The sequence below is a fragment of the Lissotriton helveticus genome, chromosome 3_2 (assembly GCF_964261635.1).
Source record: "Lissotriton helveticus chromosome 3_2, aLisHel1.1, whole genome shotgun sequence".
In the NCBI taxonomy this organism is placed as follows: domain Eukaryota; kingdom Metazoa; phylum Chordata; class Amphibia; order Caudata; family Salamandridae; genus Lissotriton; species Lissotriton helveticus.
Window position 1 is genome coordinate 283787313 of NC_136062.1, and position 12533 is coordinate 283799845.

Below are 12533 nucleotides of genomic sequence, written 5' to 3' on the forward strand. Positions count from 1 at the left end.
TCGATGGCCCCGTAAATCCTTCAATACATTTAACTCACACAGGGGATTTTCAAGTGTCAGTTTGCCTTTCCACTCCAGAATCTGCGTCGCCCTTTTCCATATTCTAATCACAATAACTGTTGGGGCAGGAAGTGGGGGTATCCCTCGCTTTGGCGATAAAGATGAGACTTAGCCACCAGGATCCAACACCTCAGTCTTTACAGTGTCAGGGGCGGGATCAAGCATACAGTACTCATGCCATCGGGGACAAGGAACTTCCCAGTCTCCCACCGCTCCAGCAGCCACCACCAAGCTTCTTTAATTTGCCCTTAGCAACCACCCTGGTGGAGGCAGGATCAGATATTAACTATTAACTCCAAGGGTGGCAAAAGATAACATCTGACAAACGAGTCCTCCACTTCAGAAGATCTCACAGAGCAGAAAATGGCCATCTTGCTCCAAAGAGTACCAGCTCTTTAGGCCAAAGGACCTTGGGAGAGGTTCTTGGCCCACAAAAGAGGCACAGGCTCTTACTCCCATTATTTGTTGATGGTGAAGAAATACAGAGGCCTTCGTACTATTTTTAGATATATATGCCCTTTGAATGCCTGCTTGATGAGGGACAAATTCAAGAAAGTTACACTGGCCCAGGTTAGGTCAGCCCTCAATCCAGGCAATTGGATGGTGGCAGGATGCTCACTGTCATGTACCAGTCCTGCAGTCTTACAGACTCAACTTGCTGTTCAAGGTTGGCCAGGAATATTTTTAATTTGTATTGCTCCCGTTCTACCTCACCACTGTCCCTCGGATGTTCACAAAAGTGATTGTGGATTGCATTTTTTCCCTCCAACTAGATAACAAGCTGTTGAAGGAGGGCTCAACACTGTCAGTCCTAGACCACAACCAAATGATGGCAAACATCCATACATCACTGGGGTTCATGATCAACATGCCAAAAATCATACCTGACTTTGAAAACTCTCCTTTTCATTGAAGCCATCTTGGATACAGTGAAGATTCAGGCCTTTCTTCCTCCAGGACGTTCAGGATGTGATTCAGATGCTTCTGTCTCGGTCAGAGGGGCTCTAAGGCTTCTGTTCCTCTTAGGCTCCCGCTTGCAGATTATGTAAAGTAGCACATTCAGCTCTGCAGCGTTAATCTAAAGTCTCAGTGGGCCCAGCACGAGGGGAACCCATCAGATTCTGCAGTGGTGGCTCAAATGCAATTAGACAGGGGGCAGACCCCACCCTTGCCCCACCCACAGCTGACAGTGGTGACGGATCTTGGCTACTCGGACGGTGAAGCCTTCTAGGAGAGGTGGAGATCAGAATACATGTCTCTGCCCAGACCTCTTGTTGCAGTTGCAGGTCCATGTTCAGCACCCTGCCCTGCGGCTGCGACAGAAGATCCTTCTGAAGTGACGGCTTTCTCGGAGGACAGATGCTCATACCCAATAGTTTTGGGTACCACTCTCCTGGCCCAGTCCAGTGTCACTAGGATGAATTGGGCCTGGGTATTCCTAAACTTCCGAACTCTGAGCAGGAGGGGCAGCAGTAGGAAGGCATAAACAAGTTCTCAGCTCCACTCTAGGCAGAATTAATTTCCGAGAGAGCCTCCTTTAGAACGCTAATGTGCAAAAGTGCCAACAATGCATAATATAGGAGGTGGCAAAACATCAAGCAATGGGTTCGCCCTACTGAGGGACGATGCCCTGCACCACCATCTGGTTTAACTGCCATTCGTGTTGTTTCTTTGCGTCCGAGTTTGTCCACCTTTGTGTTTAGAAATCCCATCTGGTGGTTCACTACCTCAAGAATTCCCTAGCTGACCAGCCACTTTCAGTTACATAGAGCCTCCTGCTAGAAGACCCAAGACTCCACCCCGTCCATTGCAGTACTTCATGGTGGTGGTTTGTCCATGACTTCCTGCAACAGCCTTTCTCTGACGGTGGGCAGGAAGGCCTTCAACACCCAGCAAATCACCCTCAACTCAAACATTTGAAAGTGGTGGGGTTGAGCTTCTGCCAGAGATTAGAGGCCTCTGATCTCCATCTCTCCCAGATAGCCTTCCCAACACAGTAGTGTTGCATCTGTGACCACCGTCTGCTCTGGGTGGGGTAAGGAGATGGATCTGCTACTAACGCAATGTAAATCACGGTCCAGTAGCCACCACTGCAGATTGTCTGCAGTCTACTCGGAAATCTGGATACGATCTGCTAGATTCCCCCGATACTGTGGTCCCAATACACAATCCCCTATTTAAAGGTCAAAATACAGTGACCACATGTGCCTTCTGGTATGTTTGGCCAGCAGGATGCAGAAGGCCATTAATACCAAATTCTCTGAGTAATCTGCACGGAGATCCAGGACACATAAGGATCATAACCTGAATGACATGGACCCCCCTCAGCGCCTGGAGACCCTTTCAGGTGAGTAGTTGTACTTAACAAACCTATGATTGATTAATTGATTGATTGGACTCTCCACTCAGGAGGAAAGGCACAAAATGGTACCAAATCCAGATGGCTCTAAAGAAAGGGAGCATCCGCAAAGGAGTCAGGGGAGACTTTGGCACGTTGATAGTGAACTCCAAAGATGTTAGGGGGTTTGTCACCTGGAGGCAGTTGACAACTGCCTGGGTGAGCCAGCCTTCAACAACTAGTAGTAGAAATAGGGGAAGACCGTTACCCCCAACCTCTGAAGGTATACCGCGACCACTGCCATCACTTTCATGACCACCCGAGGGACACTGGTGAGGCCAAAAGGTACCACCACAATCTGCTCCTAGTCCACTTTGAACTGCAGGTAGCACCTACTGGTCTGCAGGACAGAGATATGGAAGTATGCATCCTGCAGGTCCTACGTCGGACATCAAGAGTCTAGGTCAGACAGGACCTGCGCTAGTGTAAGCATCTTGAATTTGTCCATCCATAGTAAGGTGTTGAAAAGGCAGAGAACAAAGGCTTCAATCTTTCGACACCAGGAAGTTGTGGGAATAACACGCAGCTCCTATTGCCAAAACCAAGTTAGGTGAAAAGGGCCTCCTTCTGCAAGACGGACAAGTGGTCCTCGGTCAACCGCCTTGATAGTGGTGGAAGATGCGGAGGAGTGGAAAGAAATGAAAGAACATAGCCCAGATGGACAATCTGGAGGACCCACTTGTCTGAAGGTATTGCTTGCCACCCCTTCCGGAAATGTCATATCCTGCCTCTGACAAGGTTGCTGTGTGCCTGAAAGGACACACTAAAGTGTTTTTGCAGCTGTAGTTCCTTGATCTGCATGTTATCTCAGATACCCTAGGTGTTGTCTTTGTAAGCTGCACTCTCAGCCACAAAAGGGTTGGAAGGCGCCTGGAGGCTTTCCTTCATCATAGGTCCACAATGGATGGTGCTCTAATGGGAGCAGAGTTCCGCCTTTGTGCCAGCCTGCAATGTTTACCCCTGGATCACTTATCCACCCACCAAATGCCTGGATAATGGCTCTAGTTCACCAGGAACAATGGGCTGTCCCATTTAATCTCATGCCACTGTAATTGCCATACTGGTGTAAACCTCGTTCAAATCCCGGCAGGTCCACTCAGACTTTCATCCTTCTGAGGTTGATAAAATGAGTACTATTGAGTTAGGTAACAATAAATATCTGTTATTCAGAGCCAAGATACTCTTGGGTGAGTGTGTGCTTTACCAATACACATTATGTTATCTTATGTTAAACCTTCCTGAGCAGGCACAGCATTGCTGTATGATTAACAATGTCCATACGGTCCATAACATGGCTTGAAAGGAACGAACTATAGGTCCTTCTGCGCACGCATTTACATGGCTCTTTTCAGTTCAGTGTAGAAAGAGTGGTGGAGCTGTGTATTTTCTTTTACTGTCTCAAACTGCTTCTAAGCCCTTTCCTAGCATCCAGCATCGTCAGGGTCAGTCTAAGACAGTAGATTGGCCTTCGTATCAAATTAAAAGAGGCCTTGATTAGAGAATCAGGTAGCTCAAATGTACAGGAATTTATATAGCGCAAATCACCAAGCGGTTTCTAAGCGCTTGCTTAGGGAACCCGTCCTGGTATTCCCCTGTGAGATAACCCCGGCAGGGTACCCTCAAGGTGAAAGCCAGGCATCCCGCCACAAGGGGCCGTTGTGGAGATTAAGCAAGCTATTGCCCAGAGTCGCAGAGTGTGAATACGTGAATCGAGTAGGCACTGGAGCGAGAATTGTCGAGTCCATGGACATTTTAGGACTCAAGACCCCGCCGAGCTGGGAATTGAACCCTGGTCCCGGGCTGACCTCTGCTTCCAGGTCTGCCTCCTCTAACCAGTGAGCCACACTTCTCCACAAAAGCCGCCCACAGTTCTAAATCAAGGCAGTTTTAAACTTTTTTAGCGGATTTGTTACTTTGCAAGGTACGGGATACTGTATGCATGTGTGCTTCCTGCAGGCAAGTTTTGTGGTAATCACAGAACGAACAGTAAAATGTGCCCCAACAAATGATAAAATCACTCCAAAACCGCAGAAAAACACAACAACAAAAACACAGCCAATACACGATCTGTCCGACCGGGCTTTGGACACTGCCCAAATGCCCCATAGGTCAGTCTGGCCCTGAGAATAGGGTAAAAGGTTTTTTGAAAGCTATATTTTGGCAGCACATTGTAAATAAAAGTTTGTGACTGGTTCCGTTGCCCCAGATTGTTTCCTCCGGTAATCTCAGAAAACTTATATTGCTTCTGTCTGCTCTGTCCACCTGGTCTTCTACCCTCATAATGGTTTATCAGAGGTGTGTTGACAGAAAGCTTATTGTCTTTCTCAAGATATTAATGATGCCATCTGCAGGTTACATCTGTATTCTGCCTGTGAAATTCAACCAGAGAAAAGATATTCTAAAAAGACATCCGCCAGCTTTCTCTGTGACTGGGGGTGAATGTTTTGCCATTGTGCAACATTCCATCCATAATCTTGTGTGTTTTACAGTAATTGTGACCATTTGCGACTTACCATTAAGTAAAGTTTTCATCAAAAGTGACGCAAATCATTCAATACAATTACAGCCACAAAAGTCCTTTACATTATCCAGTGGATGGACAGCTCTGGGTATTATAGCAGCTCGTCTGTTTATTAATTGTGAATTTAACTGCAGAATTAGAAGTCTCAGACAAAAGACTAGTCTAGTGATAAAAAAATATTGCAGAAATAACGGTAGAGTGTAACATCAATTTTTTCTTACATGTTGGCAAACGTACAGTAAAATGCATAAACAGGTCATCAGATACAGGTTTAGAATTTCAAGGAATTGTGATTTTATTAATCTAAAAATTTGGACAGCTTATTTTCACTTCTTCTTCAAAATTTCAGTCATCTCAGGAATAGCCTGCAAAACAAAATTATAGCGAGTGTTAGAGTGGGGTGGGGGGGCTGAGCACATATTACATTAAATCTTCATACTGAACAATAATCCCAATAGCTACACCACATAGTTGAATAGTAGCAAGTATTAATGAATGAGTTACTTACCTTCGGCAACAATGTATCTGGTAGAGACAGTCTAGCCGCAGTTTCCTTAACTTAAGAATATCCCATGGCATCAGACCGGATACGCAAAACTTTTTCCCCAGCAGTACCTCTGCACGCCGGGCAGCGTTGCCTGGCTCTGTCCTGACATCGTCTACGGAAGTGACGTCAATGGAGCCATATAAGACCCCCATGGCGCGTTGACATCAGTTTTCTGCCGTGAAACCTTTCCGCACATCAACGCGGAGCCACTACAAAAACTGTGAGAGTATAGGAACAGTGTGCCAAAAAAGAAACAAAAACCTTTGAAACAACAATGATAAGAAACCATCCCATGTTGAAAAGCACTCAACACTTGGAGGGACCGAAGGAAGCGAACAAGCACCCACTCCAATAAAAATCCCACCAAGCAAAGAACAGTGCCCTCCTAAAGTGGCAATGGCAGTGGAAATGAATGACATGACAATTAAATAACAGAACGCAGCCACTGGATGGAACTGTATGACGGAGTCTGTGAGCAAGGAAGTAAACAACCACATAGAAGTAGTACCACCCCCACAATGATCTATGCACTGAGCATAGTTCAATAGAAGCTCAACCCAAGTGTCTGCAGCAGAGACAAGGAGACCCCAAAAACATGGGGAGACAGACGAGGGAGGGTTAGAAAACATGATAAACTCCATGTCGGAAGAACCCGGATGGAGTAGCAGCAAAAAGCACATAATTTAGACATCCAAACAAGAAAAGGGTGGTAAGCTAACTTGCGTAAAGCAGAAAGAGACACCCTGGCCCAGATGTGGGTGAACTAGAGAACCCCTAAGGAAGACCAAGGAAACCTGAAGGAGGCAAGGTGGTAGAACCCCACCTGGAAAGGACCACACAGAGCAGGAGGATGGGCTGGCGTTAAGGAATCTGCGGCTAGACTGTGGCTCTACCAGATACCTCGTTACCGAAGGGAAGTAACTCGTTCACCTGACAGAGACATCTAGCCGCAGATTCCTTAACTTAGAATAGATACCACAGCTATACCCCATGTGAGGACGGCCTGCGACCGAACCCCACTGTTTTCCCGAAGGAAGCATACCGTCAAGAATGTTGACGGAAAAAAGGTGGGTTCCGCAATGCCAGCGCAGTCGACACCAGACCCATAAGGCTCTGTAGTACCAGCATAGCGGACACCAGACCCGAAATCTCATGGCAGAGCATGAGCAAGGGAAGCAAGGTACCACAAGTCAGAGGACAACCAGAGTCCACTGTCGGCCAGACAGGGACGAAACAAAGGCCCAAGTCCAGAAAAGTCAGTGCACAATGACAGAATGCCACAGATTTCCATGAAAAGAGGGAAACTGAATATAGGACCCAGTGTCTGAAGAGCCAAAGGTCCAACGAAAGGATGGCAACAGATGGCATGTCAGGGCAGAGGGAAACATTCCGAAACACACTACTGTGACTACCAGGAGGGGCATAAATGTGAATGGCAAGAACACACGAAAACAGGAAGGGTGTACCTTGAGAACCACTCCACACAATGGAAAGCTCAATGAAGCGTAACAACAACTACATGTGCGGGCCGACCGAGAAGACAGCACATCACCAGGTAGCCAACCAAGCAACCGCACCCCTGGGAATAAAGGCCAAGGGCGACCGGCAAGCCGAACATGCCCAAGACTAGCTCCCCAGAGGGAGAGAGTGGAAAAAAGAGATAGAAAAAAATGGGGGATTCCTAAGGGTCCACTAGAGGGAGATTCTGCACACCTACCCCTTCGAGTGGGAACACAACATACCAAAATGCTTCGAAAAGTCAGGAAACAACAACTAAGGGGATAAACCAGAAGGACACCCTTAGAGAATGGACAGGTGTCCGAAAGGTAGAAATGAAATCGCCATTTGTGAACTGTAGCAAGACAACAGGCCAACCATAAAAAGGGTGGCCCAAACCCCGCGTTCCGGGAGTGAGACCAAGCCCTCGCGACACAGATGGTAATACTGACTATCACACCAAGAAGAGGAAGAAGTCAGTAACATGCAGACATAGTAAGTCTGAAAAAGGAAAAGATGTCGACAGGATGAAATCAGAGAACATCTGGAGAATCTGTTGAAACTCGTCGCAGCTGCCAGGAAAAGAATACCTGAGCCGTGTGCGACAATGCCAGGCCGGGGCTCCTACAAGGTAGACCAGGAACACAACGCAAACCGGAATAGAGGTCCGTTCTGGTAAAAATGTACCACTCACTGGCCAACCCCTGACAGGGTGTACCCAAGCCTTTTCAACACCAGTGAAGAAGGTCACAGCAAGAAAGCGCATGGAACCCAACGGGTACCCTATGAGAATATATACACATAGGACGGGTCACAAGTGGTGACCGAAAGAACCGATCCGGAAAGGAGTGCCCACAAGGATGTGTACCCACGCCCAAGACCGCCAACAGCGTTTAGGGTAGAAAAAAGGTAGGAGAGCTAAAGCAAGGCAGGGGAGATGAGAAAACCCCTCTAGGGTGAGCCGGAAAAGGCAGAGCGCCAGAAAAACACCAGAGCCAACTGCGTACACAGACGCCCCAGAATGCCACGGAACAACCGTAGGCAGTGAGAGAAGCACCAATGAGAGGACCACATCAGTCTGTGGAACTCAACTAAGGATACGTACCACCACAGCAGGAAGACAATAGCAAGAGAGCCCCACAGGAGCCTCCAAAACTTTCTGACAAGGAGAAGCTACACAATAGCAAACGAATACCCCACACAGGTTACGTCACATCCCTATAAAAGCAAGGGACACCTCTTGAGACAAGCTCATAGGCAGAGGTCAAACGAAACAAACAGCTGGCTCAGCTGCAATAAAGTAAGGGAAAACACCTTTGGCTGAACACCCATACAATTGGACTGGCATTACCTCGATGAAGTACTTATAACGATGGGCATGGGTCAACAGTTTCCTCTATTCTAACCCTCGAGCCAGAGTGTTGATTAACGGAACTCTCTCCGACATATTCCCAATACGTAGGGGCTCAAGGCAGGACTACCCCCTCTCCCTGCTCCTTTGCCCTGGCGATGGAGCCCCTGGAATGCCTTATTCGCGCAGATGACTTGATTCAAGGATGGGCATGGGAAAGCCACCACGTGGATAAAATCGTACTGTATGCGGACGAAGTCTTGCTTTTCCTCGCCAACCCAGCCCGCTCTGGCCCCAGATGCCTTTCAAGGCTTTGAGAACGTCTCTGGCTCCGGCTGAACCCGGCCAAATTGGCTCTCGTGCCTCTCCATCGCTCTAGGGAATGTTTTGACTGGCAAACTAATATATCTACCAAACGGCAGCCGTTTAAGTATCTGGGCATATCGATAGCTCTACTCCCTGAATTAAAGTGGGTATTTAATGTCTCCTCACTTGTCAAACGGACCAGGAAGGATCTTGCTCTCTGGCAAACCTTACCACTCCACTCACTCGGCAGGGTGGCCCTATTTAAAATGATGGTCCTCCCTCGATTCTTATATATTATTCAAAATACTCACTTTCACTATCCCCGAAGCTGGTCCCATGAGATTGACACAATGACGTGAGGTGACCGCAAATGTCTCTTGATTGCTGTTGCAATCCGTCCTTTAATGGAGGCATTGGCATGACGGACCTGTATCTATACTATCTGGACACAAGCTTGCTTGTCCTCCATGACTGGTTCATAGGGGATGGTCTGATCCGGCGTACCAAACGGAACTCCAAGACATGGACTTGCCTCGCATCCAAGCCCTCTTGTACTATTCCCCCATCCCCAAGATGCTCTCAACGGTAACTGGCACGGTTTTCCTGGCCTTGCGCTCTGCCTTACGTCATACACGATGGGAAACCAAGTTGACACAACAAACACCGCTCAAGCAGGGCACGTAGCTCGGCGAAGTGGCGTCGCTGCAGGGGTTTACACGTTGGGAGCACATTGGAATCTATTCAGAATTTAAGTTTTTCAACCTGGCCTCTGTTCACTGTTGCCTAAAACTTAAAGTAGTAAAGTTTTCAAACAAAGTTTAAACTCTGATATTGTACTCCGCCTACATATAAAATGGCAATAACTGTACAATAATTTATTCAAAACATCAAAAATGTCTGTATGATATATGCATATTTAATTTGTTGAGATCACAAATCAATTGCTCCTGTACATTTTCTTGCTTTACATCACAAAGTAAATGTTTTTAGGAGAACCGCCCAATGCATTTCAGCCCCATTGGCCCATCTTCAGGGGCTTGATCTGTGAACAGAATAGACATACTCTCGTTTTAAACAGAACCCATGTTTTGGTGAAGCAGTCGGTAAATATATACATTGAGGAATTATCATATCATCAAGTAAAGATTTCTTTAATGTACCCATGCTGTTGTGACACTTTGTGCATGAGAGCTATGATGACAGTGATCGTAAAGATCATGAATAGTAATCAGTTTTGCCTATATATAGTAGGCCACATGGACACTTTATTCCGTGGATGAAGTTAGAAGAATTGCAATCGGCGTTATGTTTTGTCTTGATTATCTCCCCCGTCTTGGGGTGCTATATGCTATCGCTACAAATTACTTTATTGCAATGAATACAGTTCTGGCACCGCCTAGTGCCCCTGTAATTCCCCAAAGTTTCTGCAGGTTTAGGTTTTAAAATCTCCTTTAGATTCCATGATCTTCTGTAGGCAAATATAGGTTTATTCTTAAAAAGATCTTGAAAAATCACTTTCGTTGGCTAGAATTTCCCATCGTTGATTAATGATTTTTGAACTTGTCTAGAGCAGGTGGAATATTTAGATACGAATACTTGTCTGTTAGTTGTGGTTTAATTTTTGTTTCCCAAATTCTGTTCCGTGTTCTGTTTGCCTTTATTTTTTTGTCAAATCTGTTTTTATTGTTTTAAGATTACATTTGACAGCGCAAACATCGCATATAGTAGCACACAGTTATGCACAAGTTATTCAACAACGTGTTGGTGTTGTACAGGCGTATAAACATTGCTGTGAATGGAACAAATAGTGCCCACCCAGGAGCAAACTATGCTACTTTTCACCAGTCCTGGTGCAGTCTTTAAGGCCACTAGTGAGGGCCGGTGTGGCAACTTCTCAACTGTCTGTATGGTCCAATGTTGACCCTGCATCTTGGGCATGCAAACAGATGGTATACATATAAAACAAGAAACAATAACAATAGCAGCAGAAACCACATGCACATGTTAACTCCCTTGCAGATTCTCCGGTATCCCCACCCTCCGCCCCCACTCGGTCACGCTGGCACCCCCCCCATCTATAGCTGCACTGCTGGGGTTGCCTCCATGCCCTGTGAGAGCAGGGGCAGAGTGTCACCAGATCATCCCGTCAGTGGAACAGCCTGTGGTGTGCATCCACCCGTGTGATCGCTTCCCGCGCCCTCCGTATGCCTCGTGTGCTCCTCATTGCCCGACCGCTGTAGCGCTTCAAGCATCCGCTCCCAATGGGCCGCTATATGTTCCTTCCGCAAACCCAACGTTTCCTCCCTGCGAATGACAGTCCGCTCTGCCTTAGCCCATGCCTGGAATGAGGAAGTCCATGCTTGCGCACACGGCGGGTCATGCGCCTTCCATCTCCTTGTAAGGAGGCGCTTTGCCACCACTAGCCCCAGATCCAAGAACCGGGACGCCACCTTATCTTTGGGGGACCTTTTAAAATGATGCAGTATGTGCTCGGGACAGTCAAAAAGTATGGTACGGGGGGGGGCGTGGCTAGCAGCCGAGCGAAATGGCTGCCTACTTGAGGAGCTCCGGTGAAACCGCGGCCCTCTGAACAATCCGAACACTTATCCGTATTTTGACCTCCAGGGGCTGGGACTGAGGTCCGTGGCCGAGCAGCAGCAGCTGAGTAAAATCCGGAGCTGATCGGTGATCGGACGGAGTGGATCCGATTGAGTGCTCGGGAGCGGCCTACATACTGGACGAAAGCCGGGGACTACAGTGCAGCAGTGGAGCTGACGGCGCATCCGAGAGCGCTGGAAGTGCGGCGGAGATGGGCCGGTGAGGAGGGGCGATAGTGGCCAAACCAAGGTGAAGTGGGCAGCGCTTCACAGCGACAATGATCCTCGGGCTCACGGAAATATAAAACCCAGTCTGCGTGAATAGGTGCAAACCACGTTAGGAAGAGACTGCCGATTGAGGGCCGACGGCGGTGAGGAGGAACTCCCCGACACACTGAGTGACTACCACGGAGCCCCGCACACGGCAAAGTGGGCCCCAGTGTACAAAAGCGCGACAGTAGCGTCGGCACGGCACATTAACCCTAGCATCGGCAGGGCTGGAGAGAACAGCGGGGGCCTCCAACTACTGGACAACATTGGGGAGGGGGGGAAAAAAAAAAAGGTCTTTTACACGCTCCAAAGTCGTTGCCACCACTAGCGGAAGCGCAGGAAAACGGCGACAGTGACATGATTGCCTCCCCAATTTCCTCTAATGAAAGAGGCGCGTTAAGCGACTCCTTCTGCTCCTCAGAGGCCGTGGGTAGATGGATGGAGTCCAGGGACTCCTCCAGGAGGTAACCGAGGCAAATTCCCTTGACCCTATAAAGCGGTTTGTAGTGGTCTGTTAGGGCACGATGGATTTCGCGTTGCGTATAGACCAGTGTTCCGCCCTCCGTGCAGAGCGCTCCAATCGGGGCACAGCGCTACTCCTGTCAGATCAGCCAAGCCAGGAGGCGGCCCGCTCTGTCTGCTTTGGCATGCTTTCTGGCCGTGTGTGCGGCGTAGTTGTGGCATCTCAACCGCACCAAAAGCTCCGCATGTTGGGCGCCAAGGTCTCCTAGCTTGTGCCTGCACGCTCCCTCTCCTTCCTGCTCATATCGCAATAGCTCAGCTTCTAGGCGCGCAAGTGAGCAGAGCGTCCTGTGTATGTTCCACATGGCTCCCAAGCAATTCCCTCGGACTGCCACTTTGTGGGCGTCCCACTCTACCATTGCACTGCTCGCCATCCCTTCACTAATATCGAAATGGCCGTGCCTAGGGACGAGCAGAACTCTGAATCCTTTAGCGCACTAGGCTGGAGGCGCCACATGGGCACA

The 12533-nt window shown here is 48.2% G+C and overlaps 1 protein-coding gene across 1 annotated transcript in view; it reads right to left on the bottom strand.

Annotated features, from left to right (window-relative positions):
* Positions 1–5036: 5036 nt before the first annotated feature.
* Positions 5037–12533, bottom strand: part of ETFA (electron transfer flavoprotein subunit alpha) — a 456279-nt gene continuing 448782 nt past the window's right edge. Inside the window, exon 12 of the mRNA XM_078685235.1 lies at positions 5037–5344. Coding sequence (XP_078541361.1) covers positions 5306–5344 — 39 coding nt within the window. The 3' untranslated portion in view covers positions 5037–5305. The remainder of the gene's footprint in view (positions 5345–12533) is intronic.